Source organism: Salmo salar, chromosome ssa16, assembly GCF_905237065.1.
Source record: "Salmo salar chromosome ssa16, Ssal_v3.1, whole genome shotgun sequence".
Taxonomy (NCBI): domain Eukaryota; kingdom Metazoa; phylum Chordata; class Actinopteri; order Salmoniformes; family Salmonidae; genus Salmo; species Salmo salar.
The window spans coordinates 43,270,330-43,297,632 of record NC_059457.1 but is presented as its reverse complement, the minus strand read 5'-3'; the positions used below and the strand labels follow the sequence as shown (position 1 = coordinate 43,297,632).

The 27,303-nt window shown below is 41.0% G+C and overlaps 3 protein-coding genes across 6 annotated transcripts; 1 reads left to right on the top strand and 2 right to left on the bottom strand.

The window, feature by feature from the left end:
* Positions 1–1,202: 1,202 nt before the first annotated feature.
* Positions 1,203–11,099, bottom strand: LOC106573914 (arrestin domain-containing protein 2). 3 transcript variants are annotated; one of them, XM_045697297.1, is made up of 8 exons: positions 10,880–11,099; positions 10,436–10,696; positions 4,270–4,339; positions 3,855–4,105; positions 3,481–3,737; positions 3,146–3,308; positions 2,862–3,016; positions 1,203–2,557 (listed from the first exon to the last, which is right to left on the bottom strand). In XM_045697297.1, exons 2-8 carry the CDS (start codon positions 10,692–10,694, stop codon positions 2,504–2,506), a joined length of 1,209 nt encoding a protein of 402 aa, XP_045553253.1. In that variant the 5' UTR covers positions 10,695–10,696; positions 10,880–11,099; the 3' UTR covers positions 1,203–2,503. The 3 variants fall into 3 exon arrangements, with proteins under 3 accessions (XP_045553253.1, XP_045553254.1, XP_014004847.1); XM_045697298.1 differs by having other exon boundaries at positions 10,436–10,672; positions 10,880–11,040; XM_014149372.2 differs by lacking the exons at positions 10,436–10,696; positions 10,880–11,099 and adding an exon at positions 5,228–5,783.
* A 7,634-nt stretch (positions 11,100–18,733) lies between these two features.
* LOC106573913 (testis expressed 45) lies at positions 18,734–23,131 on the bottom strand. Of its 2 annotated transcripts, XM_014149368.2 has the most exons (8): positions 22,469–23,124; positions 22,033–22,139; positions 21,627–21,721; positions 21,367–21,467; positions 20,953–21,071; positions 20,278–20,467; positions 20,088–20,176; positions 18,739–19,295 (listed from the first exon to the last, which is right to left on the bottom strand). In XM_014149368.2, the coding sequence occupies exons 1-8, from the start codon at positions 22,992–22,994 to the stop codon at positions 19,155–19,157; spliced, it is 1,368 nt and encodes a 455-aa protein (XP_014004843.1). In that variant the 5' UTR covers positions 22,995–23,124; the 3' UTR covers positions 18,739–19,154. The 2 variants fall into 2 exon arrangements, with proteins under 2 accessions (XP_014004845.1, XP_014004843.1); XM_014149370.2 differs by lacking the exon at positions 20,088–20,176 and having other exon boundaries at positions 18,734–19,295; positions 22,469–23,131.
* Positions 23,132–24,151: 1,020 nt separating this feature from the next.
* LOC100136537 (ubiquitin-60S ribosomal protein L40) lies at positions 24,152–25,723 on the top strand. Its single transcript, XM_014149371.2, has 5 exons — positions 24,152–24,252; positions 24,694–24,805; positions 24,954–25,040; positions 25,161–25,263; positions 25,566–25,723. The coding sequence occupies exons 2-5, from the start codon at positions 24,703–24,705 to the stop codon at positions 25,657–25,659; spliced, it is 387 nt and encodes a 128-aa protein (XP_014004846.1). The 5' UTR covers positions 24,152–24,252; positions 24,694–24,702; the 3' UTR covers positions 25,660–25,723.
* The last annotated feature ends 1,580 nt before the right edge of the window (positions 25,724–27,303 follow it).

Below are 27,303 nucleotides of genomic sequence, written 5' to 3'. Positions count from 1 at the left end.
AAGAAGCACCACCACGCTCGTTTGGGAATAACTGGACCCGACTGGGTCACCTGAGTTATGGTGTCATATCGTAGGCTCACGCTAGGCCTGTTGCGGGCTAAAAGGTGTTGTTAATTTAGACCAGAACCTTGACCATGATGTTTGTTCGTCTGTCTGCTTCTCATTGATTTGTTGTTGATTTATGACAAACAAATCGGTACCAAAAACATCTGTGCAGCCCTCCGTTGAATTTCCGAAATCCCAATGTGGCCCTTCTCAGACAGACACCCAGTAAGAGGAGTCAATGCCCTTTTTGTGATATGTGCCATAACCACCTATTGCAATGTGTCAAGATGCATAATGTATATCAAATGTGTTGCCTTGTGTGCCAAGCTACCAAGCCAGGGCCTTCCCCGGTAGGTTTGGTAAGAGATGGAAAGATCTATTTTGGTCATGTTTTGAAACTGTTGGTAGTTTGAACTGACAGTTTTGTATGAATGTGTTATCCTCGATGGCCTGTCAAATCAATAATACCACCCTGGTATTCTGGTTCCTCGTTCACTACAGACAGCAGTGCCTACTAGGCCACAGACGTTTCCAGTGAAGGAGCTTATAATGCCTCTACCACACAGACATCTCACTCACACAAGGCATTGGAGGATTGGTCTCATAAACCAGTCCCAGATGGAGTTTTGATGAGATAAAAAATGACATGGAATTAAGTCAGAAACACTGTAGCTTGTCATTGTTATCCTTCTAACCTGTTCTTGTATGTGTAAAATGTTTTGTAATGATTGTTTTCACTGCCTGCTGCCTCTGAGTAATAGAAGTGTTCTTTAGATTAACCATGCCGTGGGCAGTGCTGCCTGGGCACACATTCAAACAGCTATAAATAATGTTCCAAAACAAGACAGTAGAATGTACCATAACAATATTTTTTCAGGTTTCAGGTTACCTGAACCTTTGTTTGGTCACATAAATTCAATTCCCATTATGGTTCAAATATGTTAAAAAAGTGAAACTGTCAAATTTGGCGATGCTATGTCCACAGTCTTCTGACTGATGTGACTGAATTACTTTTCACCAGAATTCCCCTGCCCAGTCATGTTTCTTCAGTTTAGACCGAAACTGAACATGACAATGCTTTACTCAAAAGCATGTCGTAGAGTAGGTTTTGAAAAGGGTGCTTTTCCAGAAAACCTAGTGTATAATGCAAATACAAATATCTGTTTGTGTTTTTATTAGAAAAGGGAATTACAAAAACTTTGGCAAGTTCTGTGAATCAACAACAGCATTTGTATAAAATACATTCAATTTCAGGTGTGTGCTGCACTGCGCATGACACCTAAGCTGCATTGCTGACCTGAAGTCAATTCTTTAGTACACTTCAAAGTGACATCTCCAACTTAAGGCTTAATGTAACGCTGAACAAACATTCTGCAGACGTTTACAGACTGTTGGAAAACAAGGCATCTGGGTTGAATCAAACGCATAAACCACATGGCTCTGATATTTCCTCCTTAGCTGCTTTGAAAGCTAATCATTTGAGCTTGCAGCAGCTACAAACACACTTTTCTTCCTCGTGTCACTGTTTCTGAATCAGTCCTAGACTCTATTTTCTGGGAAAACGTTATGCCCAGGTTTGTGCTATAGAACTAGCTTTTACACAAACCTTTCTCTTGAATTCTTCCACATGCAAAAAACTCAACCGTTTAGTTCTCATCCATTACGGTCGTATTAACATTCAGAATACATTGAACATCCCCACACAGAGGACAGCTGCTTTATCAGAATCTCTCATGGAATCATTTCAGTACATTTTCAGATACTACAGGATTCAAGTTCCCTTTTGCATAGTATTACCCGGCTAAATGCCGAAACCTGCTGACTCAACTCCTCCACACCAAACAGTCTCAGGTAAGTGCTTACTTGAATAACAGTAGAATTATTCATCATGATTGAGTCATACTACATGTTACCAGGCAAGGGGGAGTTGGGTATTAAAAGATGAGTTACAGGTGCCTCAACACCAAGCCTGCTGATCATTTGCAGATGTTAACTGAAGATATACCATTGCATTCTTTGAGGCTTAGTTATCATCTGCAACTCCAACTCTCCCTCACAAAATCAAGTGATTCTCCCCCAATATTTCCACAAACTCTGTAAAACACAAAACATTTATTGTGTGGGGGTTCATCGATTGGCAGGAGGGGTGACTTGATTTTGTCATCCTGAGCCAGAATCACTTGGGAGGACAGGAACCATGGGAGAAGTCATTTCCTTTTCTTGTTGAACGTAACATGTCCCCCTTTCTTTTATAAAAAGGACTTCATCCACAAGCAGGTCCTGTCGCCGCCATCTTCTTTTCCAGCCTCTCAGTGGTACTCTAAGTCCCTTCCAACAACCGAAGCCACATCTTTGGACCGAGTCACCAGTTTTGGAGAGTAATCCAGGGGAAGACAAATCTCTTCACTTCGTTTAATTAAATAGGGTCATCGTGTGACGCTCAAGTGGGGCTTATGGTTCAACACGTCATGCAGCGACGTCTCATGTTGAGGGGCTGAGGATTTGGGTCGATCTGCGGGAGCAAAACACAAAGGTTTAAGACTCAATAAGTAGCCTAGCGGTTAAGAGCATTGGGCCAGTAACTGAAAGGTCGCTGGTTCAAATCCCCAAGCTGACGAGGGGGAAATATATATATATTTTTTTTAATCTGTCGATGTGTCCTTGAGCAAGGCTAATTGCTCCTGTAAGTCGCGCTGGATAAGAGCGCTTGATAAATGACTAAAATGTAAATTGAGTGATAGAAGTGTAGAGAGTTCAGTTAATCAAAGAAGTGCATCCCTATTGTCACGAGAGTATTCCAAGGGGTGCTAGCTCACCTCGCAGTACACCGGAGGAGGTCGGAAGCGGAACTCCTGGACAAAGGCCCTGAGAGGGTGCTCCATAATCCCACTGAGGTCCTCCTCAGGATGGGGGGCCATAATGTTCCGCTCAGCCTCCTCATCCGTCACCACAGAGCTGTAGTCAGGAGGAGCTGTGTGGGGAGGGAAAGAGGGTACAGATGAGTAAACCATTTTTCCTAAGGTTGGAGATTTTCAGGGGGACCTGGCATTGAACTTTGGGGAACACCGCTAAGTCTTGTATTACAATGACAGACACTTACGCTCAGGCTGCTCGGGGATGGCCATGCGGAGCCATTCCAGGTTAACACTGTACTGGCTGCTGACGCTAGAGGTGCGGCTACCAAAGGGATGGAGGGGGATTGTGCCCATGACCAGGGGCAGCTCTAGGCACAGCTTGGAGGTCCCAGGAACATCCACACACACCTAGGTGGTGGAGAGGGGAGAAAGCTTTTAGAACTACTGTAACAGACACGTCAGTAGGGGTAAACCCACTACCGATTGATCTCTAATTAGCAATCGGAGTCATATCCTCAACAAGGAAAATCTAATCAATGTGAATGATGTACTTTTCATTCTGACTATGGCTTGAACTCACCCTGAGCATGTATTCCACTTTGATGATGCGGCACTGCAGGATGGAGGGCCCGACAGGAGGGATCTTGATGGCGCGGCCATGCCAGGTCTCCCTGCGCTGGGCGCCCACCACATCACCACTAAGCGTGGCCACCACCGCTTGCTTCTGTTTCATGGTGCCCCGGGCGATGAACGTCTGCGTCTGTGTGATGTAGGCCTTGGGCACCACAGAGCGTGAGGTGGCATTGTCAAACTCAGCAAATACAGGAATCACCTCACCTGGAAGATGAAGAATAGAGGCTGTGAGGTGAGATTTGGTTCAGTTAAAATTAGTTATTTGCCTTAATGTTCAGTTTTCAGGGCTACTAGGATTAAAAAGGTATGATTGGTTCTTACCTGGTGTGTAACCTTTGCGATCGATCTTAGCAGTTATTGACACCTGTCCAAAATTGCGGTACCACACCCGTGCCATCTTGTCTTTAGTGCCAGCTTGGGGAGCCAATAAGGCTGGTGTGTTGATGTCAATGGGCTCGATGACTGTGAACTCCTTCTTGATCTTCCTCACTTTAGCCCAGGGCCTATGCAGCTTCACTTTCACCCAGTAGCGGATGCTGCCATGCTTGCCTTCGAAGGATGTCACCAGTGTCCTGTTGAATAAAAAAAATAAAAAAATAAAAAAAAATAAACACAGATTGATTAGACATTAGCTGTTCTTTAATAAAATGCGAGGATTTAATAGGTCCAAATCAAATGCAAATTAAAATTGCCTCCAGTGCATCACTGTATAATAATTCCAGAAACGGATACTTACTCTTCAGGCAACTGGAAACTAAATGGGAATTCATGTCTTCCAGCAGAGAGGAGGGTGTGCTCACCATTATCTGAAGATAAATTAATAAAATAAGCATTAATTGTTTGAAACCACTTCTGATCCACATTGATTACTGAATGAGGGCCTTTTGCTTTCCAAAGCAATGTACTAACTAAAATACATACAGGAGAAATCACTGAGTTTCTTTATTACAATGAACTGCAAATGCAGTTTTTCCTTTTCTCCTCAAACACAAGAGCACCATCACATGCCCTCTATAGTGCTGGGTGCTCTTAAATGGGTATTTGCAGTCCCTTGTTTTTCTATATTTACATTTAGGGCTGCATTCAGACAGAGTAAACTCTTAGAGTGAATCCAAACTCAATTTAATATGCATAATACTGTCAAATCCTTTGACAGGGTCAAGTGCATTCAGTGGGGTAAAGTACTTTTACTTAAGTAGTTGTTTTTGGAGGCATCTGTACTTCACGATTTATATATTTTTTTACTTCACTACATTCTGAAGAAGATGTACTTTTTACTCCATACATTTTCCCTGACACCCAAAAGTACTAGTTACATTTAGAATGGTATCTTTACTTCTACTCAAGTATGAGGATTTTGTACTTTTTCCAACATTGAGTGCTTTATTTTAATGAACACAATTATTTTTCCATGCTGCAAATTGAAACGTTATACTAATTTTATTTCACCTTTATTTAACCAGGTAGGCCAGTTGAGAATTTACCATTGAGAATACCCGAATATGAAAACAATTACAGAATAACTAAGAAATAACAAAATCATTTCCCATGAGAGAAACCCTCCACAAAACCCAGTTATGTACAATGAAAATACTTTTCTCGAGTAAAATTTGCTCAAGTGGTTTTGTCCAATGAGTTGCATAGCATGGCACACTTCATTGCTTTCATTCACCGATAGAGAGTGAATGACTAACCTGCTTGCAGAAGAACTTCTCTCCTGTTGAGATATTCCACTTCGTCGCTGTAGTTTTGAGTATAGGCAGTACTGGACCCAGCCGAACGAGACTCGGTCCAATGCACTTTCGCAAAACCTTCTGCGTGCAACTTCAACGACTGCACTTTACTTTCACCTGAAAGGTTCAAAACAACTTTTCCAGACACCACGTCCCCACTGCTGAAGACTGGAGGGGAATCGATTTCTGGAGAGTCGAAGACGATGTACAACTTTTTCAATTTGTCGAAAATCATCGTGAGGGTTGTTAGTTCCAAACGGTATACTTATGTTAAAATGTTCTTGCTCCTTGTTCAAGTTGTCAAAGAACTCTGAAAGAATGTTTCGGTACTATCTTAATATTATTGTCGCTACACTTGCAAAACAAAACTGATTAAGTAGTCGCGGCCACAGCTCCCTTTTGCACGATGTGGGCTGTCCTAATATATTATGTAAGGCCGCATAGAGGGTAACAGGCTAATAAACATCTTCCCTGGGTGTGGAGCGCTCGAGCAAACGGGGAAAACCGTGCCTGGTGATTGATGGTTACAGGTTCTTAGACGAAAACAGGCTTACTGAGCATGCCCGAAGGCTGCAAAGATCCTCCCATTTGACAAAATAGTTTCACATTGCATAATAGTACAAAAGGTATTTCAGCTTTTGCTCATGCCCATTTTTTTGGTATTCTGTACATGTGGTCTATGCATTAATTTCTAGAAAGGGAACATGCACAACTTGCCAAATATATATTTTTAAAGTCTGTAAATGCCTATAATGAATTATATTTTCATTGTTATTATTCATTAATGCACTGCATTGTTAGTGTGCAGCAAAATCCACACAAGCATTTCGCTGCACCTTTTATACCTGCTGTAAACTGTGTATGTGAAAACATTTGATTTGATCATAACATTACATTTTTTGCCATTTCATATAGGATACAACTTCAAGAAACAGTAAAAATAAGGGCAAAGTGCATGAAGATGAAAAGTACATTTTAAACAAATATTTTATACACATACACAGAACATATATTGAAGAACAATTAGTTACATGACCTCTAGATTGCAAAATCGGGTAACATCTTGTCCCAAAAAAAACAGTTGTTTACCTTTGTTTCCTGAAAGCATGCGAGGGTTATATACTGCCACCTTGTGGTGTGAACATGACGCATGCAACAGCAGGGTTTCCCAAACTCAGTCCTGGGGTCCCCCTGGGTGCATGTTTTGGTTCTTGCCCTAGGGCTACACAGCTGATTAAAATTATCAAAACTTGGTGAGTTGGTTATTTGAATCAGCGGTGTAATGCTAGGGTAAAAACCTAAATGTGCACCTAGGACCTGTACAGTACAACTTTATGATACCCTCCGCCTCCTGGTGGCTATATGAGATTTTTGTTTTTTAAGTGTCAGTCACATAGGCCTCACTGTCTAATCAACTTCAGTCAGCTCTGACCATAGACTTCCTATAGTGGCTGGGCAGATGAGATAAAAACACATACAAAAGCATGATTTTGGATTTATACAGCCACGTAGTATCAAATAATCAATGGTATGCAGACAAACTAACAAGTTAATGCAGTGTAAATATTTGTGTTCAGATTGTACAGAAGGCCATAGCTACGTGTTCAACAGTCTGGCTTGAATTTCTAAATATATGAAGGTGCACAAACAACAAGACTTAATATTTAGCAAATTAAGCCAGAGTTTATTCAAGTTAAAAAAAATCTATCAGACACAGACAGTTGTAGTATCAGTTCCAACATGAAGTTTCTCAAAACCAGACCAACCAAACTAAAGCATTGATCAAAGCTTCATGACTTGAAGGGAGCAAAACTATTTTGCAATTCCATCTAACCACAGGAAAAAAGGGTATGTTTATATGATATATTAAATAAGATGTCCACAGAATGTTTGCCCCAGAAAGTTTTATTAGTCAGTCCTTTGAAGGTTATAAAATGGCCTAACCATAAAAAATGAAATATTTTTTTCCTAATGAAATATCACGTCATAAGCTATTTCCCAACAGATTTAGAATGATTAAAGTTTACTTTTATACATGTCTGAACACTGAAGTCCCAGACTTCCAACTACAGTGTATTTGGAAAGTATTCAGACCCCTTGACTTTTTCCACTTTGTTACATTATAGCCTTTTTCAAAAATGCATTAAATGGTCCCCCCCCCCCCCATAAATCTACACCACAATACACATAAAGCAAAAAAACAGATTGACATTTTTGCAAATTTATAAAACAATTAACTGAAATATCAGATTGAATACTTATGTCAGACCCTTTACTCAGTACTTTGTTGAAGCACCTTTGGCAGCGATTGCAGCCTCGAGTCTTCTTGGGTATGAAGATACAAGCTTGGCACACCTGTATTTGAGGAGTTTCTCCCATTCTTCTCTGCAGATCCTCTCAAGCTCTGTCAGGTTGGATGGGGAGCATCACTGCACAGCAATTTTCAGGTCTCTCCAGAGATGTTCGAGCAGGTTCAAATTCAGGCTCTGGCTTGGCCACTCCTGTGTTGTCTTGTCTGTATGCTTAGGGTCTTTGCCCTGTTGGAAGGTGAACCTTCACCCCAGTCTGAGGTCCTGAGCAGGTTTTCATCAAGGATCTCTCTGTACTTTGCTCCGTTCATCTTTCCCTCGATCCTGACTAGTCTCCCAGTCCATGGTGCTGAAAAACAATCCCACAGCATGATAATGCCACCACCATGCTTTTGAGAGTCCTTTAGGTGCCTTTTGGCAAACTGCAAGCAGGCGGTCATGTGCCATTAAGAATGATGGAGGCCACGGTGTTCATGGGGACCTTCAATGCTGCAGATATTTTTTGGTACCCTTTTCCAGATCTGTGCCTCGACACAATCCTTTGTTGGAACTCTATGGACTATTCCTTTAAATCCAATTTTATTTGTCACATACAGTGAATACTTTACCGTGAAATGCTTACTTACAAGCCCTTAACCAACAATGCAGTTAAGAAAATATTTACTAAATAAACTACATTTAAAAACAATAAAATAACAGTAATGAGGCTATATACAGGGGGTACTGGTACCGAGTCAATGTGCGGGGGGGTACATGTAGGTAAGGGTAAAGTGACTATGTGTAGATAATAAACAGCAAATAGTGGCAGTGTAAAACCAAAAGGGGGGGGGGGGGGTCAATGCAAATAGTCTGGGTGGCCATTAATTGTTCAGAAGTCTTATGGCTTGGAGGGGTAAAAGCTGTTAAGGAGCCTTTTGGTCCTAGACTTGGCACTCTGGTACCACTTGCTGTGCGTTAGCAGAGAGAACAGTCTATGACTTTGGTAACTGGAGTCTTTTTTGGGCCTTCCTCTGACACTGCCTAGTATATAGGTCCTGGACCTCATGGCATGGTTTTTGCTCTAACATGCACTGTCAACTGTGGGACCTTATATAGACAGGTGTGTGCCTTTGTAACAGTGTAGGTTCCGTCCCTCTCTTCGCCCCAACCCGGGCTCGAACCAGTGACCCTTGCACACATCAACAACTGACACCCACGAAGCATCGTTACCCATCGCGCCACAAAAGCCGCGGCCCTTGCAACGCAAGGGGAAACCCTACTTCAAGTCTCAGAGCGAGTGACATCACTGATTGAAATGCTATTAGCGTGCACCACCGCTAACTAACTAGCCATTTCACATCGGTTACACCTTTCCAAATCATAACCAATCAAATGATTTTACCAAAGTTGTAGAAACATCAAGGATGATCAATGGAAACAGGCTGCACCGGAGCTCAATTTCAAGTCTCATAGCAAAGGGTCTGAATACCTATGAAAATAAGGCATCTGTTTTTTTTATACATTTAAAAACATTTCAAAAACCGGTTTTCACTTTGTCATTGAGGTGTAGATTGTGTGTAGATTAATAAGGATTTTGTATTTAATTCATTTTAGCATAAGGCTGACAAAATGTGGAAAAAGGGAAGGGGTCCGAATACATTCCAAATGCACTGTATTAGTCAGGTAAAGGATTTTTAGGGGGTGTATTTCAACAGATTTCTGTAGAGGCTGTTTACCTAGCTGGGACTCCAGATACAATCTATCAGTTAATTGTTTTTCTATTCATGGAGATCTTCTTGATTTGAAATAACAAACAATGCCTAATCAAAGTTAGTACTGTAGTAACTTACCTACGCATTAAATCTTGAGGAGTACTTTTGAAGGTTCTCTGGAATAACAAAAACCTTGCTTGACAAGTTTGCATGTAAAGAAATGAGGACTTAATTAATGTGCAGTATAGTGAAGACGAAGGGTTGGGGGTTGTCCTGTCCCTCAAGCTCCAACGTGTTGTTTTCCCTGTTGCCTGAGAGACAGAGGCAGCATTTTTTTAAACCCCCAGCCCTTTTCAGACAAGCAACTGCCTCTGCCTCTTATTGGGCGTCTCCACTCGCGCTTCCTTTTATGTAAGATTATTCTTTCCAAAAGCACTATTCACAGTTGTCTATCAGTCATAATGAAAGAACATATAAAACCCCTAAATTAAGACTGCAAATGGCCATGACTTTCCAGTGACACAACTGCTCTATTTATTTACCCTGCAGTCTGTTGTCCTACACTCAGAGAGAAAAAAATAAAAAAGAAAGTGCTATATAGAACCTACAAGGGTTTTTCAGCTGTCCCCATAGGAGAACCCTTTGAAGTACCCTTTTTGGTTCCAGGTAGAACCTGTTTTGGTTCCATGTAGAACCCTTTCCACAAAGGGTTCTACCTGGAACCAAAAAGGGTTCCACTATGGAGACAGCCGAAGAACACTTTTGGAACCCTTTTTTCTAAGAGTAAATCCAATTCCTATAAGCATGTTGGTGCTACATGTGAGCTTCATTCACACAACCAAATTTTAAATATTAAAATATTAAGTTCATGCTGTAAAATATTTTCCAGAGTTTCGTGCCTCTAAGAATGTCATTTTCTAATAGGTGTGTATTTTGTTTTCGAGGGCCATAAGTAGGGCCTGTGTATTTACTGTGTCCTACAGTAGGCTTGGTGAAATCCAAGGTGCACGAAGCTTTTTAAAACACGCAATCAACTAGTCCCATTCATTGGCTCAAAATTAAAAGGAAATCAATATATGCTACACCTTAGAAATAGTTTAACATTGTTGAGAAATAACAAAACAGTTGAACAATGACCAGTGTGCTTTTTCCATGAGAAGACTACTTACCTCGGATGAGATGTTGCCTCTTCCTGAAGTAACTGATCTTGGAGGTGTAGTCGTTGTAAACGGCATTCATGCCTCCACTGCGATTCTCAAGCCAGTGGGCAGTTGCAACCCCTCTTCCAAGGACCTTCATGGTGTCCACTTTCGTATCCCTGTTGAGCTCCAAAACGACCTTTCCGGACAGTATCTCGCTGCTGGCATACACGGCATCGCCCGGCCCGTCGAACTCCAGCTTAAAACCTTTGATAGTATTGAAAGTCATTCCTTGGAGGGGAAAATAAAGTTTTTTTACCACAAGAAAATGTAGCCTGAGACATAAATAACTGAAGGAGCCGTGCTGTTTGTCAATCACACGATTCTAAAACTCAATATATATACACTAAATTAAATTAAAATCTTTCACACCAGCAGATCAAAGATCTGTCAAATAACGCAAAACAAACCTACCTTCCAAAAAAATGTCAGATGGTGAATTCGAGGTGTCAGGCTGTCTTCACTGACTGTTATATGTATATTGTATAATGTTTCTACCACATCATTTCGACGCACAGATACGACAGGTTCCGTTTACACGCCAATTAGAATAAAGCACATTAGAGTCACGCCGCCCACTCTTGTAGACGAGCGTGGACAGAAAGCGACAACTGCAGAGATATTAGAGAAAGGATGAGATAGGAATCCCATTGGCAATGGATGGTGTAACGAAAAATTCCTCATCAGCAGACTGTCGACCAATCGCGTTCACGTTGTCCTGTTGCGTCACGCAGTTGATAAGTTAATCGTCACGCAACACTTTCTCAAAGTCAGGGTATGAGTCGAGAAACCTGCCTATTTTCGTCAAAAGTACGTAATATCACCATTCCAATGCTATACGATATTAAAGAGAACAAGTTAATTATCTCACATTTCGCATGTGCAATGGTGTACTTCTTGTTGAAGAAATTCATGCTAATGTTTTTTTTTTTTTAGCTAGGGCCCAATTGACTTCCATTCACTCCATGAAGGAGAGCTCTTCTTGTCCCACAAATGCCCAGAATGCACCGCGTGCCCCATTGCCGAACCACGGGCAACGTACACAACGAGAGGTAAAATAATTCAAATGGAGTTTCCTATCTCCTCAAAAGTATCTGACTTTTTTCAGTACGTGCTTGAAATGTAATTGGTTTACGAGATGATTCGCTCATAGATTGCTGTCCAATCCTTCCCTCCCTCATACATGAGTGCACCAATTTATGTCTCGTCTCCATTCTTATGCAATACGCATCAATCGAATAAGAAAATAGATAATGCATTGGATGTATAAGATATCAATGCATGGAATAAATCAAATGTTCATATTTAATAGGTTAAGGTATTAATTTATGAAAATATAGATTAAAATAGAAGAATATTCTCCCATATTCTATCGGATAGTATTTGGCCATTCCATAAAATGATTAAATAGTCAGGGCTATCAGATTTACATGCATAAATCATGTTATCATATAACTATGAAATGTTCTAAAGAAATCTTACCGTACACACACAAACACCTCATTCCAATTTTAGAGGTCAATAATGGGTAGCATCAACATCACATGGATGAAAAGTGTTGTCAAACCAAGATTTAAATAAAACTGATGCTGAAATACAGATAGTCATAGGCACACACACTATTGGATACACTACATCAATAACAGTGAAGGGGAACTAATGTAGCCTACCTGTTACTTGTAGATTTTTCTGACTAGTGCAAAAAAGTTGCTATATAAATGTCCATCTTAAAAAATACATGTAAATTGACAACATCTGATATGTGTTGATGAATTAATGAACTTGGCTATATTTCCCGTCATGATAACTGGGTCATTGTCCTTTCAGGTTTGTGAAATCAGGTTTGACATATTTACATCTACCCACCAACTCACAGTTTTGCTCAACAAAGCAGCTCCCAAAACATGGTAATCAGCAGCTTGGGTTCAAGGTTATGTTGCTGTTTCGTCATTCTCCTATTTGTTTTTACACATATCATACTTAGTCAGGTGTAAAAAAGGGAGCAAATCCAAGAACTAAACCTGTCATTGCCCAAACAGACACTAACCTTCACTAACCTCAGCAACACACTTATTGAATACCACGTCTCATAATACCCATAAAACCTAGCGGTAAAACTCGGAAATGGTTCCAATCCTTTTTTCCACCATACATTTTTCTGTAGGAGATTTTAGAACTACTTCATATAAGGTCTGTGTTTCGTGTAGGCTTACCCTGGCGTGATGTTTTGATAACCGTTCAAATGTCTCTCAGACAAGGTAACTTTTATCAATATATTCACATGAAATTACCCCCCAAAAAGAAATGCTAATTAGACGCTAATGTGGCTATCATTGGGGACTACACATCCTGTCGCAAGCTTTGATGAATCACTCAAGGCCCAGGGTGGAAAAAAACTCAATTTCTCCATGTGAACTCTCATCGACGAGTAGCAAGTAATCAAGCGAGTAGATATTATAACCTTTTAAGTTTCTAGTTTGATATTGAAATGGTGTATTTCTCGTGTGTATTTTTGTTTAGCGTTTTTCTAATTACCTAGCTAGCTACCTTAGCATGTTTTAATAGCTAGTTGCACCGTATCTCACTGTGGTGCAGTCGGACTTTCCCTACAGGCGGTGACATGCTAGAGAAAGTGCCTAACGTTAGCGGTCAGCGCTAACTAGCTAACGTTAAATATCTCTGCCCTGGTGGACTAGCTAGCATGTCACCACTCGTGGGGTCTGGGTAAAAGTCTGACTACACGGACAATGAGCTAACGTAACTATGTAGCTAAACGTTAGCTAAATATCTCTGCCCAGGTGTGCCAATATTAACTAGCATGTCACCACGTTGAAAAGTGTGACTACACGAAAGGTGAGCTAACGTTAACTAGCTGGCTAGCTAGCTCACAAAGGACTTGTGGGCTCAATGTTTTCCCATGTAAAACCCTTTTAATACTCTTATGTTCATCCTTGAAAAATGCCATAAGGTCTGGAATAGACACCAAAGTCAACTGCTCTGCTAACTAGCTAGCTAAAGTGTGGTCAGTGGCCAGCTAAGACAGAAAGGTGATGGAAGAAATTCAACACTTTATTCAATTCATTTCAATACAGCACATGGATTCCTAATGGATTGGGCTCAGGTCTCTGATCGCACTGGTAAACGGTTGACAGTCGGCTAGAGATGGTGTGCAGGAGCTTCCTGCAGGAATTTGTAGTCTTGCTGGGGTCTTCTCTGTTGCTAAGTAGCATTTAAAAAAATGTAAATGGAAGCGAATATATTGATAACATTCACCTTGTCTGAGAGGGAATTACAGTTATCAAAACATCACAACAAGGTAAGCCTACACCAAACTAGGGCTGTTAAGGTAACCTTATTACTGCCACACCGGCGCTCACCAGTTATGATGGTAGTCAAATTCCATTTGACCATTTAGTCAGGGTAATTAGGGTTATCCAAGCTCTGATGCTGCTGATGGTCATTAGTAGCCTACCAAACTTGCTAACTGCCTGGTACTCAGCACTCTATTGTCCTTCTAACCACTCTGACTTCAATGCAAATGTATCGAAAATCTAATCAAAGATGTTGCGCAACATTTCTATTGACTGCAATTGTGTGATAAAGTTTTGATGGCCTCTATTAAAAAGAGGAGGATCAGCTTTCTATAGGCTAGACCTACTATAATTATTTATCAACTTTCTTAATATTAAGCACATTGCTTTGCTTTACAAAAGGAGTATAGCCTACCTGGCTGGCATGAAAATTAACCATGGGAAAAGAGTCCTCCATTTGTTATTTAAGTGCATAGATGACATCTATTTTTTTCCCATGCCCCTGTTCCGATACAGGTGCATGATAATGGTCCATTCTAAATAACAACTAATATCAAAATCAATATCATATATTATTTAGTATATGTAAAGACATTTAAATTAAGAATAGTCTGATGCATGACAATATTAGCCTTTCACTTGTGAATGATGCCCAGCTTGTGCAATAAGGCAAGAAATATCGCATACTTTTGTGTGAATTTTTCAAATCATAGTCACACACCTCATGTAGCCTAGCCCAAAGGCCTTTGTGTTTTGATAAGGTTTGTATCCCAACTAAAATGGCCAAATAACTTCTTAAAATGTAGAACATTAATCCGCTATATAACTGGTGTAGAGCCTAACTGGCATACATAGGCTGCAAGTGAGTTTCAAGTTTGGGGAAGATAATTTTCACCGTAAAAATGCATCTTCATAATAAAGAATTACATGCATAATCGCATTTGCTGTCACTTTCGAGAAGTGTTTTCCCGCTAATTGATTGCATTTTGGAACATTCGCACTTATAGACTACTGCTGTGTGCGCATTGCTGCGCTTATAAAGTGAAAATATTGCCTAATAGTTTATCATAAATGTAAGCTTAACGATCAGCCTCATTGCTTTAAAAAAAAGTTGTGAGTGGTTGTATTAATTTGGAATCTAATCAACTGTCCCAGAGTATGTTTGGAATATTTATTTATTGTACAAAAGGACAAATTGACCAATAGAATAGGCCCCCCCCCCACCCACCAAAAAAAAAAAAATTTTTTTTTTATATATATATATATACACACTATGGGGATAGTTGTTTGACATAGGCTAGTGCTTTTGCTATTTGCTATGCCTACAGAGTTTTGGGGCTGACTAACTCATCTTGTTGGCTGACGAAAAGTAGGCTAAATGCAGTAGTGGAAAAAGTACCCAATTGCCATACTTGATTAAAAGTATTTTTTATTAAGGTCATTCAAGTAAAAGTGAAAGTCACCCAGTAAAATACTACTTGAGTAAGTCTAAAAGTATTTGGTTTAAATATACTTAAGTATCAAAGTAAAAGTATGAATAATTTCAAATTGCTTATATTATGCAAACCAGACTGCACAATTATTATTTTTTTTAATGTAAGGATAGCCAGGGTGACACTACAACATGCAGACAATTTACAAGCAAAGCTTTTATGTTTAGTGAGTCTGCCAGATCAGAGGCAGTAGGGATGACCAGGGGTGTTCTCTTGATAAATGTGTGTATCATGACACAAGGCGAGACACAGATGCAGACACAGGAGGCAGATGGTTGGAGTTTAAGATGTTTAATAATACAAAAGGTGTAGGCAAGAGAATGGTCGTGGACAGGCAAAAGGTCAAAACCAGTTCAGACTCCAGGAGGTACAGAGTGGCAGATAGGATTGAGGTCAAGGCAGGCAGAATGGGCAGGTACAGAGTCCAGAAACAGGCAAGGGTCAAAATTGGGAAGACTAGAAAAAGGAGAATAGCATAGGCAGGAGAATGGGAAAAACCGCTGGTTGACTTGGGAACATACAAGATTAACTGGCACAGAGAGACAGGAAACACAGGGATAAATACACTTGGGAAAACAAGCGACATCTGGAGGGGGTGGAATCAATATCAAGAACTGGTGAACAGATCAGGGTGTGACAGCGTGAATTGGACCATTTTCCTGTCCTATTAAGCATTCAAAATGTTCCGAGTACTTTTGGGTGTCAGGGGAAATGTATGGAGTAAAAAGTACATAATTTTATTTAGGAATGTAGTGAAGTAAAAGTTGTCAAAAATATAAATAGTAAAGTACAGTTACCCCAAAAAACTACTTAAGTTGTACTTTAAAGTATTTTTACTTAAGTAATTTACACCACTGGCTAAATGTGGACAGTTCTAACATCTTCAATATGCGTCTCTGAATTCGATAAGAGAGATGCGTGCAGTTGCGTTCCCGATGTGCCTGTCTTCATTCACTTAGCCTACTTCTTAGCTGAAATGCCTGTGAGAAGGACCTGATCACATGAAAGGCATTGGCTACATCTGAGAGAGCCGTGAGAAGTGCTTCGGAGCGCCGCAGCCAGGAGAAGGGAATTATAATTCACCTTGTTATATTCAGCCCAAGAGCACAACGGCCACTTTGGCCACAAAAGGCATGGATTTTTAGGGGGCATTACAGCTACACAAGGGGGATGCCGCTGGGAAATTTGAGGCATGGTGAGCATATTACCAAGTGCTTATCAAATTTGTGAATGAGAGACCAATGAAGTGTGTGCAGCTTGCGACTTTTTTCAAATCATCATTAGAGTCCCTGTCACGTCCTGACCAGTATAAGGGGTTATTGGTTATTGTAGTTTGGTCAGGACGTGGCAGGGGGTATTTGTTTTATGTGGTTTGGGGTTTAATGGGATATGTATTTATGTAAGAGGGGTGTTTGATTTATGTGTTCTGGGGTTTTTGGGTAATGTTCTTGTTTTGTATTTCTATGGTTTTCTATGTTGTGTATTTCTTTGTGTTGGCCTGGTATGGCTCTCAATCAGGAACAGCTAGCTGTACATCGTTGTTGCTGATTGAGAGTCATACTTAGGTAGCCCTGTTTCACCTGTCCCTTAGTGGGAAGTTGTTGTTGCATAGCTGTGTGTTTTAGCCTGCAATCCTGTTTGTTCGATGGTTTTGTTTAGTTTGTGTTCAATAAAAGTCACTATGAGCACTCAACCCGCTGCGCCTTGGTCCACTACGTACAACTACCGTTACAGTCCCATCATGCAGCTTTAGAATGTATTAAACATCAAAACATATAGCCCAACGACATTTGTGTCACAACTAAAGTTGCATAAATAACTATAATTAGGCATAAAGGAGGACCAGTTTCTTTGTTAACAGCTCAACACAGAATTGCCGCATGTGCGCACTTCCTTTCAAATCGTTTGGAGTAAATATCCTTTCTATTTTATTAAGCTATGTTCAATTGTATTCTTCATACTATAAAATAATGCCTCGCAATTATAAGCAAATCTTGTCTACTAAATGGACTAGTGTAGCCCACAACCATATGGCATAGCCATATCAGGCCAAAAATAACTCAAGAGTATGCAATTCTGTTCTTCTGAAATAGACTACATTTTCTTCATATCATGTTTCTTTGAATTTTACAAACACTTCAAACTATGTGAAAAAGCGATTGTAACCATTTCTGTGTTTGACCCCTAGTTTTATGTGTGTTTGACCTACGTTTTATGGGTATTATGACCCACTGTGCCTGATTATACTACAGTTATAAGGCGGTCATGACATGCTCAGTCTTACGATGTTTTATACATTTACCCTTACCAACAGCCACAGTTTCCAAAACAAAGTAGAATTGTGAGTAACATTACATGGAATTACAATAATTAGTGTGAGTAGTCCTATTAAGGTGAGTAGGCCTATTAGGGTGAGTAGGCCTATGGCAAAAGCAAAACACATTCTTCCTTTACCAATGCAAATTGAGAACCTCTGTTGAGGAATGTGATTGTTTTTCTTGAGGGTGCCTGTAATTTTGCATTCTCTGGTATTTTATATTTTGTAAAATATGTGAAATTGTAAAATGCAGGGCTCCCTTGTGAAAGATACCTTGGTCTCAATGGGACTCCCTGTGGAAATAAAGGTCATAATTTTTAAACTTTTTTTACTCGCAGCAATCTGTAGCTGGCTTACCTTACATTATCCAGATGCCTTATACAGAGGGCCCTGGTTTGTGTTTAACCACCTATATGCTAAAGTTAGTCTGACATACTGCTTCGACAGACATGTGCACAAACAGGGATCTACCTGTGCAGAGCACTAACAGTCTCCAAAGTGCCCTTTTGGGTGGTGGTATAAATCCCCCCCCAATTGTTTTTTTGTATACATTTTTTGTCATTGTTGTTCGGATCCCACTGGTCGCATGTCTTTGTCAACTTCACAAACTTCGCCACCCCACACCCCTTCCATTGGTTGCGCTAACGTTAGCTAGGCTAGGGGTTAGGGTTAAGGTTGGGGTTAGGTGAAGGGTTAGCCAAAATGGTAAGGGGAAGGGTTAGCTAACATGCTAAGTAGTTGCAAAGTAGCTAAAAAGTAGTAAGTAGTTACTAATTAGCTAAAATGCTAAAGTTGTCCATGATGGGATTCGAACACGCAACCTTTGGATGGCTAGATGTTCGCATTATACACCCACCTATCCACCCTGACCAACCACCCTCCTTTAATTTTCCCCTTAAGTAACCATCTGCCTTATGTAACCATACCAAAAGTAACATATCATACTGAATAGAGTGTCTCAGATATACATAAAAAATATGAAATGCTCTGAGACCAGATTTCCCTGAAAGGACTGTGTAAGGCCCTGTGCTTTGATGTTTGACACCGGACCTGAGTGGGTCATTGTCTTTATCTTATTGTGTCAGTGAAATGATCAGGCTTCTTGCACACTTCCTCTCAAGACATGCAAGTCACTTTGGGTGACGTCACAGCCAACACACTAAAAGATTAGCCCGGTCCCAGGTATAAGTACTGTGTATAGCCAACTCCTATTGTTGCTGTCATGCCTAAGACTTGTATGGTATGACAGATCTGGGAACAAGTTACCAAAAGGTGACCCATGGGCTTTTATTTCCACATTTATTGGATCATGTGTAGGCAGTCAAATGTACATGTTTAGTCAATAGAGGTAAGCAGTTGCTCCATATCACCAGGCCATTTGCTCAATAAACAAACAAAGCATTGAATAAAGCATACATTTCAAGCGTAGGCCTATTTCTTCCAAAAAAGTAAGCAATTGTTTTGCACCAGAGCTTTTCCCTTGCATATCCCCAAAATGTCCCTTAAATATATAGAGTAAATGCTTTATTTGTGTAAGTGAGTTTTGATAAGGCAGCTCTTTGGTCTCTTTAGAAAGGCATGTGGCTAATGTGTTGTCTAGGTGGGTTGTCCGGGCAGTTCCTGGAGAGAGGCTTGGGCCCAAAAGCCTCCTTATGGGTCGTGGTGAAGTGTTGCTCATTGTAGGGAGCGGTGATGTGGCTGAATTTAATCTACAGACAGACAGTGAGAGAGAGAGAGAGAGGGACACAGAGTGATAGAAAGGGAAAGAGAAGATTAAAAGACACTGGGATAGAACAACTTGCTGATGGGTGCACACAAAGGGGGCAAAGAGCTTGTGTGTGTACATGAACCAGTTTCTTGGTAACAACCGGTTCTCTGAGGACGAATTAGGTATTCTGAGATATTTGTATTGTTTGAGCACTGATAGCGGCAACAAATCTCCAGGCAGAATGTAAAAAAGATGACACATTATGCCATGTGTGTCTAGAGAACATAAAGTGAAATGTGAACATAAGCCTGAAGAAAGGTCAGTTTGACCCTCAAAACTTGTTGGGAAAATGAATGAAATGTACAGGTACATAATTAACAATACTGCCCTCTAGCATTCATTTGTACAACCCTAATTGACTAGAAACTTTGCTGTTGTCTCTCAGCAGTATTGGTTTTCAATTCCAATGGCACAGGAACTTCTGCACCAGTGAATATTTGTTTTACTTATTTAACCTTTATTTAACTAGGCAAGTCAGTTAAGAACAAATTCTTATTTACAATGACAGCCTACTCTGGCCAAACCCTAACCCGGACGACACTGGGCCAATTGTGTGCTGCCCTATGGGACTTCCAATCACGGCCGGTTGCGGTACAGCCTGGAAACTAACCAGGGTCTGTAGTGACGCCTCTAGCACTGATATGCAGTGTCTTAGACTGTTGTGCCACTCTGCAGCTGACTGTTACTTAAGTTGAAAAAGGTGGGGGAAAAAAAAAAAAAGTTATTTAACTACCTGTTGAAGTTGTTTTGGGCTAAGTTCCTGTCTCCTGGATTTTAGTGGGAGGTAGTCCCTTTGAACAGTAGTTGAGGCTGTTCCAGGCTCTGGGGAGTATACCATAAATCTCATTGACAAAAAAAACTACATTAATATGGAATGGAACCCAACTGACTGGGACATGAGAATGTTTTGGTTTCTCTCTCACCTTGGCCGGTCAGCACATGGCCAGAGGGATGGGTATGCGGCCTAGCTCGATGTATGTCCCTCTTGGGGTAGTCTTCCTGGGCTGCGGTGCTGTAGAACAGGCCTCCCAGACTGGGTCGGCCCAACTCCACATTGCTCCTGGTCCTCACGTTGGCGCCACTGAAATGCACCGGCCGCTCTCTGTGGTTTCGCTGCGGAGGGGAGGGAAATCCAACCAGGCCGATTAGGAAGACAGTAGCCAGAAATGCAAGTTGAAATAAAGGTTATGTTGGAATAATGAGGCTGCCCAATGTTGCAGGCCACTCCCATGCAAATAAAAATGATTAATGTGGGAACACCCACAAAATATGAATGTTGGTTCAGCCTACTATCTTTTGCCAAAGAGTACATTTTACATCCTAGGTAGGAAGTGGGAGAACGCAAGGAATGGAAAAGACATGGGAAATGCAAACAAGTACCGCAGGACAACAAGGCCGACATGTATTACACAATAATCACACCTACCGTCAACTTATGTTTTAATTCCCGTAAAACCTGTGCTCTTTTGCATCATAACATTCCTGCATGGCAAGGTGCTATACGGATGTCCTCGATCCATTTAAAGGCCTGGAAGCCAGTGATACACTTTACTCAAATCCAGCCCGTGGATGGGTAAATTGGAGGATTTGGGTTTCACCTCAGAGAAGAAAAAGCCGTTGGTTGTGGCCATCATCCTCAGTCGGTTGCGCCCAGGATCAGTGTCCCCTCTGGGGACTGAGCTGAGAGTCTTGTTCATCTGCATCAGTAGAACAGGGGCTGGGAAACAGGCCCAATACAGGGAGTTAGCCAAGCAGGAGAATGAGAACACTGAAGCACATTCATAAGCTCTTTCAATAGTAATTGCAATCTAAAAGAAAAAATCCAATCCCGCAATTTGTTTTGCAATAGAATATATGAATACATTATATCAACAATAGTTAGCTGTTTTGAAGCAATTCAGTCAGAAAGATAGAAGTAAAAATAGATAATCAGTAAAATCCATAGGGTTAACAGTGCAGTATGTTATATCATTGACGAACAGAGTATTCATTAATAACCTTGGCTTACACACCTGACTTGGCCTCGCGAAACGCATCAGCCATTGTAGATGTCCATTTGTTTTCAGAGAAATCCCCAAGATTGACCTTCAAACGTTCCTTCACATTGACTGGACTGGGTCAGTGAAAGGTTGATATATTAGACAAATCATAAAAACATTGATTATTAGGATTTCGACAGGTATTTTCTTTCATAACAGGAAAATGTGGCACGTTTTCTAACAAGATGACGGAGGTGGTGTGAATTTTGGCATGCATACAGTAAGTCACATACCTAGGATTGCCAGGGTGTCTAAAGGACACATCCTGGGTGGTTTCAGTTTCCAGATTCTTCTGTGGGTCTCCCATTGCCACTGATGAGTGGATTTGCTGAACCGGAGAAGGAAAAGTACAGTACACCATCCGAAAAGTCAAGTATACCCTCAGCAAAATTTCATTAACATCTTATCAAAGGCCTTCTCAAAGAGATGGTGTGGGTTTGTTGTGGCTTTGTACTCCACAGGGAGCAATGAATAGTAAGTAAGATCATTATCAAAGGCCAGTTTAGCGCTCATAGCTAGTTTAATGACCATTCATAGAAAATATTCACATGATTCCATTATTCACATACAGCTACTGTACAGAAAACACAGAATTTCCCAGTAGCCTAACTATTCCAGGATATCAATGGCCATCGATACCTTCTCCACAGGTTGAGGTGGGCTGTGCCATTGTCCCTGGAATGCATCGTTGTGGTGGGAGTCAAAGTGTTGGCCATCCCTGTCCCATTTAAAGGTGGGTTCTCGCCCTGAATCACAAGGGCATTGACAATGTCACAATCTGACTCAAGGTTACACATTTACAAAAACAGAGCTACTCTTTTAAACATACAGTCAGTGTAATGGTTTACTGAAGCACCACACCCAGCATAAAGGTTCATCCAAAACAAGTGTGTGCCCCCGTTCTGCAAAGCTTTATGCCAGGCTTCCATATGCCAGGCAGTGAATGACAAACAATGTAGATAGGCATATATAGGACCTTACCTATTTCACTAATCCAAACAGAGAATGACATCACAGATATAGTATACATGCATCTACTTTTAGACAATAACATAGATTTGAAAGAGCCACTGACCTAGGTGTTTGACCTTGGCCTTGACAATGGGCGACACATTGTATGGGGTGAATGAAGCTTTATGAGTGGTCACAGGAAGCTTCTCCTCCAGCTGTTTCTTCTTAATGGCCATGACTGGCCGGATGGGTATGGTGTGGGTTGAGGCCAGGGGCTGGAAGCCCTCTGCCTGGGTGGTGAGGAAGTTGACCTGCCTGGGGTCTTTATGCATCTGGAAGTTGGTGCACAGCTTAGTCCAAGCAGGTGTGCGGCTGAGGGGAATCTGTGGGTGGTGGGGATATGACTTGACCGCTTCGGTCAGATACTCCTTGATCCGACGCAGGTCTTTGTGCTCGACCTGGGCAGGGATGGGGCGAGAGATGGCGAATCTCTTCGGAAGGGTAGCAAAGGAGTTGAAGTCTGTCTGGAAGGTGGTCTTAAATGCCTCGTCAAGGCCATCGCAACTGTCGCCGCCCCAAAACGGAATGTGTGAGGACTGAAGGAAGTCCTTTCCCATCAAGGGGGCTTGAATCAATGTGCTTACAGCCATAGCACTTCTTGGACTGTTATTACTTCTTCCTGTGTTGTCTTTTTCCTTACATCAATGTGCCTTTCCTGAAATGGTTCTCTCTCTTTTTTTAGAACTGTGGAAAGAAAATGCAGTGGTCTCACCATGGAAACTAAGATAACACAAGTAATGAAGATGTCACAATACAATGAGAACTGAGAGCAAAATTCCCCATTCTTTTCTTAATCATTCTATCTATTCTAGAAACTTTTTTTGTGGATAATATGAATATCTGTCCTATGTAGCCAATCACATACATACCTTGACATGGCCTATTCACCTATCACTGTACATGCATTATGACAGCCCTGAGTGACACATTTTACATTTTCTGTTAATTAGGAATGAAATTAAGATCTGAATGAACAGAAATGACAATGAACAGGAATTAGAATGTTCGTTACCTGCTACTATGTGTGTATTTGTCTATAGCAAAGTGAAGCTTTAATCAGGCAATGAGAGTGACTTACCCATTCCAAAGTGAAGAGCATCACCTGAATAGTGGTAGCTGCACGTTTCCCTGCATCAAGTGTCTTTTATGCATTATTTAGCATTTTGGTGGATAACCTTACAATATCAATTTGCCATGTCTCACGTTCACGTATAAACACTGTTTGCATGGCAATGCATGCAATTAGTAAGATTTTGTTTTTAAACTTATCACCATGGTGCCAATATCACAAACAAAGATTTGCTGGGGGAGAACCTTTCATGGTGTTAATGTTTCACTGTGGCATATTTTCAGCCATTACATTGAACCTGTCATCCCCATTTTTACCTCCACTGATACATTCATGCATTTAGCCATAGGCTATCAATGGCAGTATTTCTAGCAGAAAAGATACAAAACAGACATTGACGATAGATTGTTCTTATAAATACATCCTAATTAAAATAATGCACACCTGAGAAAAGTATGGTAATAGAAATGACCTCACCAGAACAGTGCACTCAGTCACACCAGCAGGTGGCAGTAAAATTCAATTATCTAAACGCCTGGTCCAAGTTAGTGATCGGTTGTGTTCGTTTGAGAATACAATTGAGTAATTCCAGTAGTATATTGCAACTTTCTATCATCTTAAATCTAATTGTGCCCACATTTTGCAACTGTTAGTAGAGTCAGGTTTGATGAAACAGATTTGTGCATGAAAAAAAACTGGTGCGAAGCAGAGAGGGATATGATGTAATATAACTTCCGCCTTGTACAGCCTCTTTTCGTTGAGGCTCAGCTATCTGCCGGGTGGGTGTATATATTTGTCCGTAACAACTTTTGCGAAATTGACTAGAAGACTCATTTATTATGTAATAGAAATACACCAGTGTCCCTCCGCTAAAATAAGTGTCTAAATATCCATTTGGTTATCATATCTGAGACGTGTAAAGTCTAAATATGAGTATTGAAATATAACGAGCTCCAGCATGTGGCAAAGAGGCCTTGCTCGAAGCACCCGCTTGACCGCAGCTGTTGGCTAGTTAGTTAGCTTGCCACAGCTAGCTAGTAAGTTAGCAAGATTGTTAGCGGCTCATTCTAAATGCCAATGGGATAGCTAACTATTCTTCAAAGACTTCATACTTAATGAGCTTTTTTTTAGATGCGCTGGGGATTGGCTGACTTTCTAAGTAGATCAAATATATGTATCTAGCTACTGCCATCAACTCGCACCATATTTTATCCCAACAGCCTACCAGGATGCAGATATTCGTGAAGACGTTGACGGGGAAAACAATCACCCTTGAGGTTGAGCCCAGCGATACTATTGAAAATGTCAAGGCCAAGATCCAGGATAAGGAAGGTATAATATGGTGTGCTAAGTTTCATTTTATCTGTAATATAGTATGACAAAATGGGCTGTTTTAAATACTTAGGGTAGGTGGCTTTTACACTGATACTAGGTGTGTGCTGTAGTGATTTCATTAAATCAATATGCTTTTTATTCTCAGGCATTCCTCCTGATCAGCAGCGTCTGATCTTCGCTGGCAAACAACTTGAGGATGGTCGCACCTTGTCAGACTATAACATCCAGAAAGGTAAGTGATTACGAGTTGTGGGCGCATGTCATGCTGCTCATTAGTTAAGAATCAGCCCTGTGTGAGAACATACCAGTGAACTTTGCATCATCTATCCACTATGGTAATGTTCCCATCCAGAGTCCACCCTTCATCTTGTGCTGCGTCTTCGTGGAGGCATTATCGAGCCATCTCTGAGACAGCTGGCCCAGAAGTACAACTGTGACAAAATGATCTGCCGCAAGTAAGTAGAGCTGAGTACAGTTGCATTAATGGTGGTAATGAACTGTTTTTACAATTAAGGTTAAAGCCTATCTTTACACTGTTTTTAAGTTTCCCCTTTGCAGTAAAAAACATCCATCCACATTTGAGATTGAGGTGACAAATACAACATCTTTCAGAGCAACTGCAGTAATGTTGCTGTGTACAAAGGAAAACTACTTTTAGTAGACCGGATAGTGAGGAAGGAAAGTGCGCTAGGGCAGTGGCTTAGACCGCTGGACCAATCTTGGCCATACATTTTGCACAGTTCTGAACTTGTTGCAGGTGCTACGCTCGCCTCCATCCTCGTGCTGTCAACTGCCGCAAGAAGAAGTGTGGACACACCAACAACCTGCGCCCCAAGAAGAAGCTGAAGTAAACAGTTGGCTTGGTGCTTTTTGTGGAACATAAGCACAACTGTTAAATAAACATACCAAAATGTACTTTGGCTGGCCTTATTTGTCTTGATAATCCAAAATTGTTTTTAAATATAATTTAAAGATTAGGGCCTGGATTCAATCAGATCGAACATTAACCAGCATTTGCAACATCTACATTGCAGATGTTTGAGGTGTAACTGAGCGGCTCCTCTTGTGCGTCACAAACCACTCCCCTATTATCCTTACTGCGTAAGAAGTTAAATGGCGCTAGATAGTCTAGGCTATCGATGTCAGAACACTGATAGGCATAAATCCCTTGATCAAAATTAACATGCATCAGTCTAATTTGAGTGTTTGAACTTGAAATGCAGCTGCATGCGATTTTGTTGGTTATATATAGCCAGGTCTGGTTTCGTTGCATCCAATGGCAGTGTCTGCAATAAGGTAACACGGAGCCGCTTGTGGATTTCAGCGGTGTAAAAGCCACTTTATGCTTGATCCGGCAATGCAGTCCGGAGCGAGGGTGTGACGAGCTTGTGGAGGCCAAATCGAGCTCCATTCTGCCAACCCCAATTTTGTAACAATATGGAGGGCTCCATATAGCTCAGCATTGACTGGTTGACGGTAGGTGGGGGCGGTACATCACTTCCGTGACAACAAACATGGAGAACTTTGACAAAAGGCTATCGGAACAAGTTAAAAAATATCTTTGTGATGCTTCGTGTAGGGATTTAAAATACACATCAGTTTGAACTCCTGGGAAGAGAGTGGGGAGGTAATGGGGATAGAAGCGGTAAAGAGATCAATGGAATGCACAGTGGGATAGGATGCTGGATTGGCACACATTCAACAAATCTGATCTAACAAAGTGGATATTTGTCATCTGTCATGTAACAGGCCCAGAATGTGGTTACTAAAATCACTGCAAACCATTTAGAAGTTGTCCTTTTCAGATTTAGAAAGACAGTGCTAAACGTTAACTCCCATTTGTATAAACTGGTAGCATAGCTAGCATACAGAAATCTAGTAGTCAAAAGTACAATTTTAAAGAGTTACAGTTCATAAGGAAATCAGTCAGTTGAAATACTCATTAGGCCCTAATCTATGGATTTCACATGACTGGGAATACAGATACCAAAAAAAAAGGCCATGGATCAGAAAGCCAGTCAGTATCTAGTGTAACCACCATTTGCCTCATGCAGCGCAACATCTTTTACATAGAGTTGATCAGGCTGTTGTGGCCAGTGGAATGTTGTCCCACTCTTTGGCGGGAACTGGAACATGCTGTCGTACAAATCGATCCAGAGCATGCCAAACATGCTCAATGAGTGACATGTCTGAGTATGCAGGCCATGGAAGAACCGACATTTTCAGCTTCCAGGAATTGTGTACAGATCCTTGAGACATGGGGCCATGCATTATCGTGCGGAAACATGAAGTGATGGCTGCGGATGAATGGCACGAAAATTGGCCTCAGGATCAAGTCACGGTATCCCTGTGCATTTAAATTGCCATTGATAAAATGCAATTGTGTTCGTTGTCAGCTTATGGCTGCCCATACCAGAACCCCACTGCCACCATGGGTCGGTCACTCTGTTCACAATTTTGACATCAGCAAATTTCTAGCCCACGTGACGTACAAT

What these genes read in the sequence shown, in the direction of transcription:
- LOC100136537 (XM_014149371.2), top strand. Translation starts at nt 24,703, where the DNA reads ATGCAGATATTCGTGAAGACGTTGACGGGGAAAACAATCACCCTTGAG. An exon ending in CAAGATCCAGGATAAGGAAG is followed by an intron (nt 24,806 to 24,953) that starts GTATAATATGGT and finishes TTTTATTCTCAG; the next exon opens with GCATTCCTCCTGATCAGCAG. An exon ending in GACAAAATGATCTGCCGCAA is followed by an intron (nt 25,264 to 25,565) that starts GTAAGTAGAGCT and finishes AACTTGTTGCAG; the next exon opens with GTGCTACGCTCGCCTCCATC.
- LOC106573913 (XM_014149368.2), bottom strand. Translation starts at nt 22,994, where the DNA reads ATGGCTGTAAGCACATTGATTCAAGCCCCCTTGATGGGAAAGGACTTC. An exon ending in CACCTCAACCTGTGGAGAAG is followed by an intron (nt 21,722 to 22,032) that starts GTATCGATGGCC and finishes TCTCCGGTTCAG; the next exon opens with CAAATCCACTCATCAGTGGC. An exon ending in AGACACCCTGGCAATCCTAG is followed by an intron (nt 21,468 to 21,626) that starts GTATGTGACTTA and finishes TCACTGACCCAG; the next exon opens with TCCAGTCAATGTGAAGGAAC.
- LOC106573914 (XM_014149372.2), bottom strand. Translation starts at nt 5,501, where the DNA reads ATGATTTTCGACAAATTGAAAAAGTTGTACATCGTCTTCGACTCTCCA. An exon ending in AGTTTCCAGTTGCCTGAAGA is followed by an intron (nt 4,106 to 4,269) that starts GTAAGTATCCGT and finishes TTTATTCAACAG; the next exon opens with GACACTGGTGACATCCTTCG. An exon ending in CATCCCCGAGCAGCCTGAGC is followed by an intron (nt 3,017 to 3,145) that starts GTAAGTGTCTGT and finishes CTCCCCACACAG; the next exon opens with CTCCTCCTGACTACAGCTCT.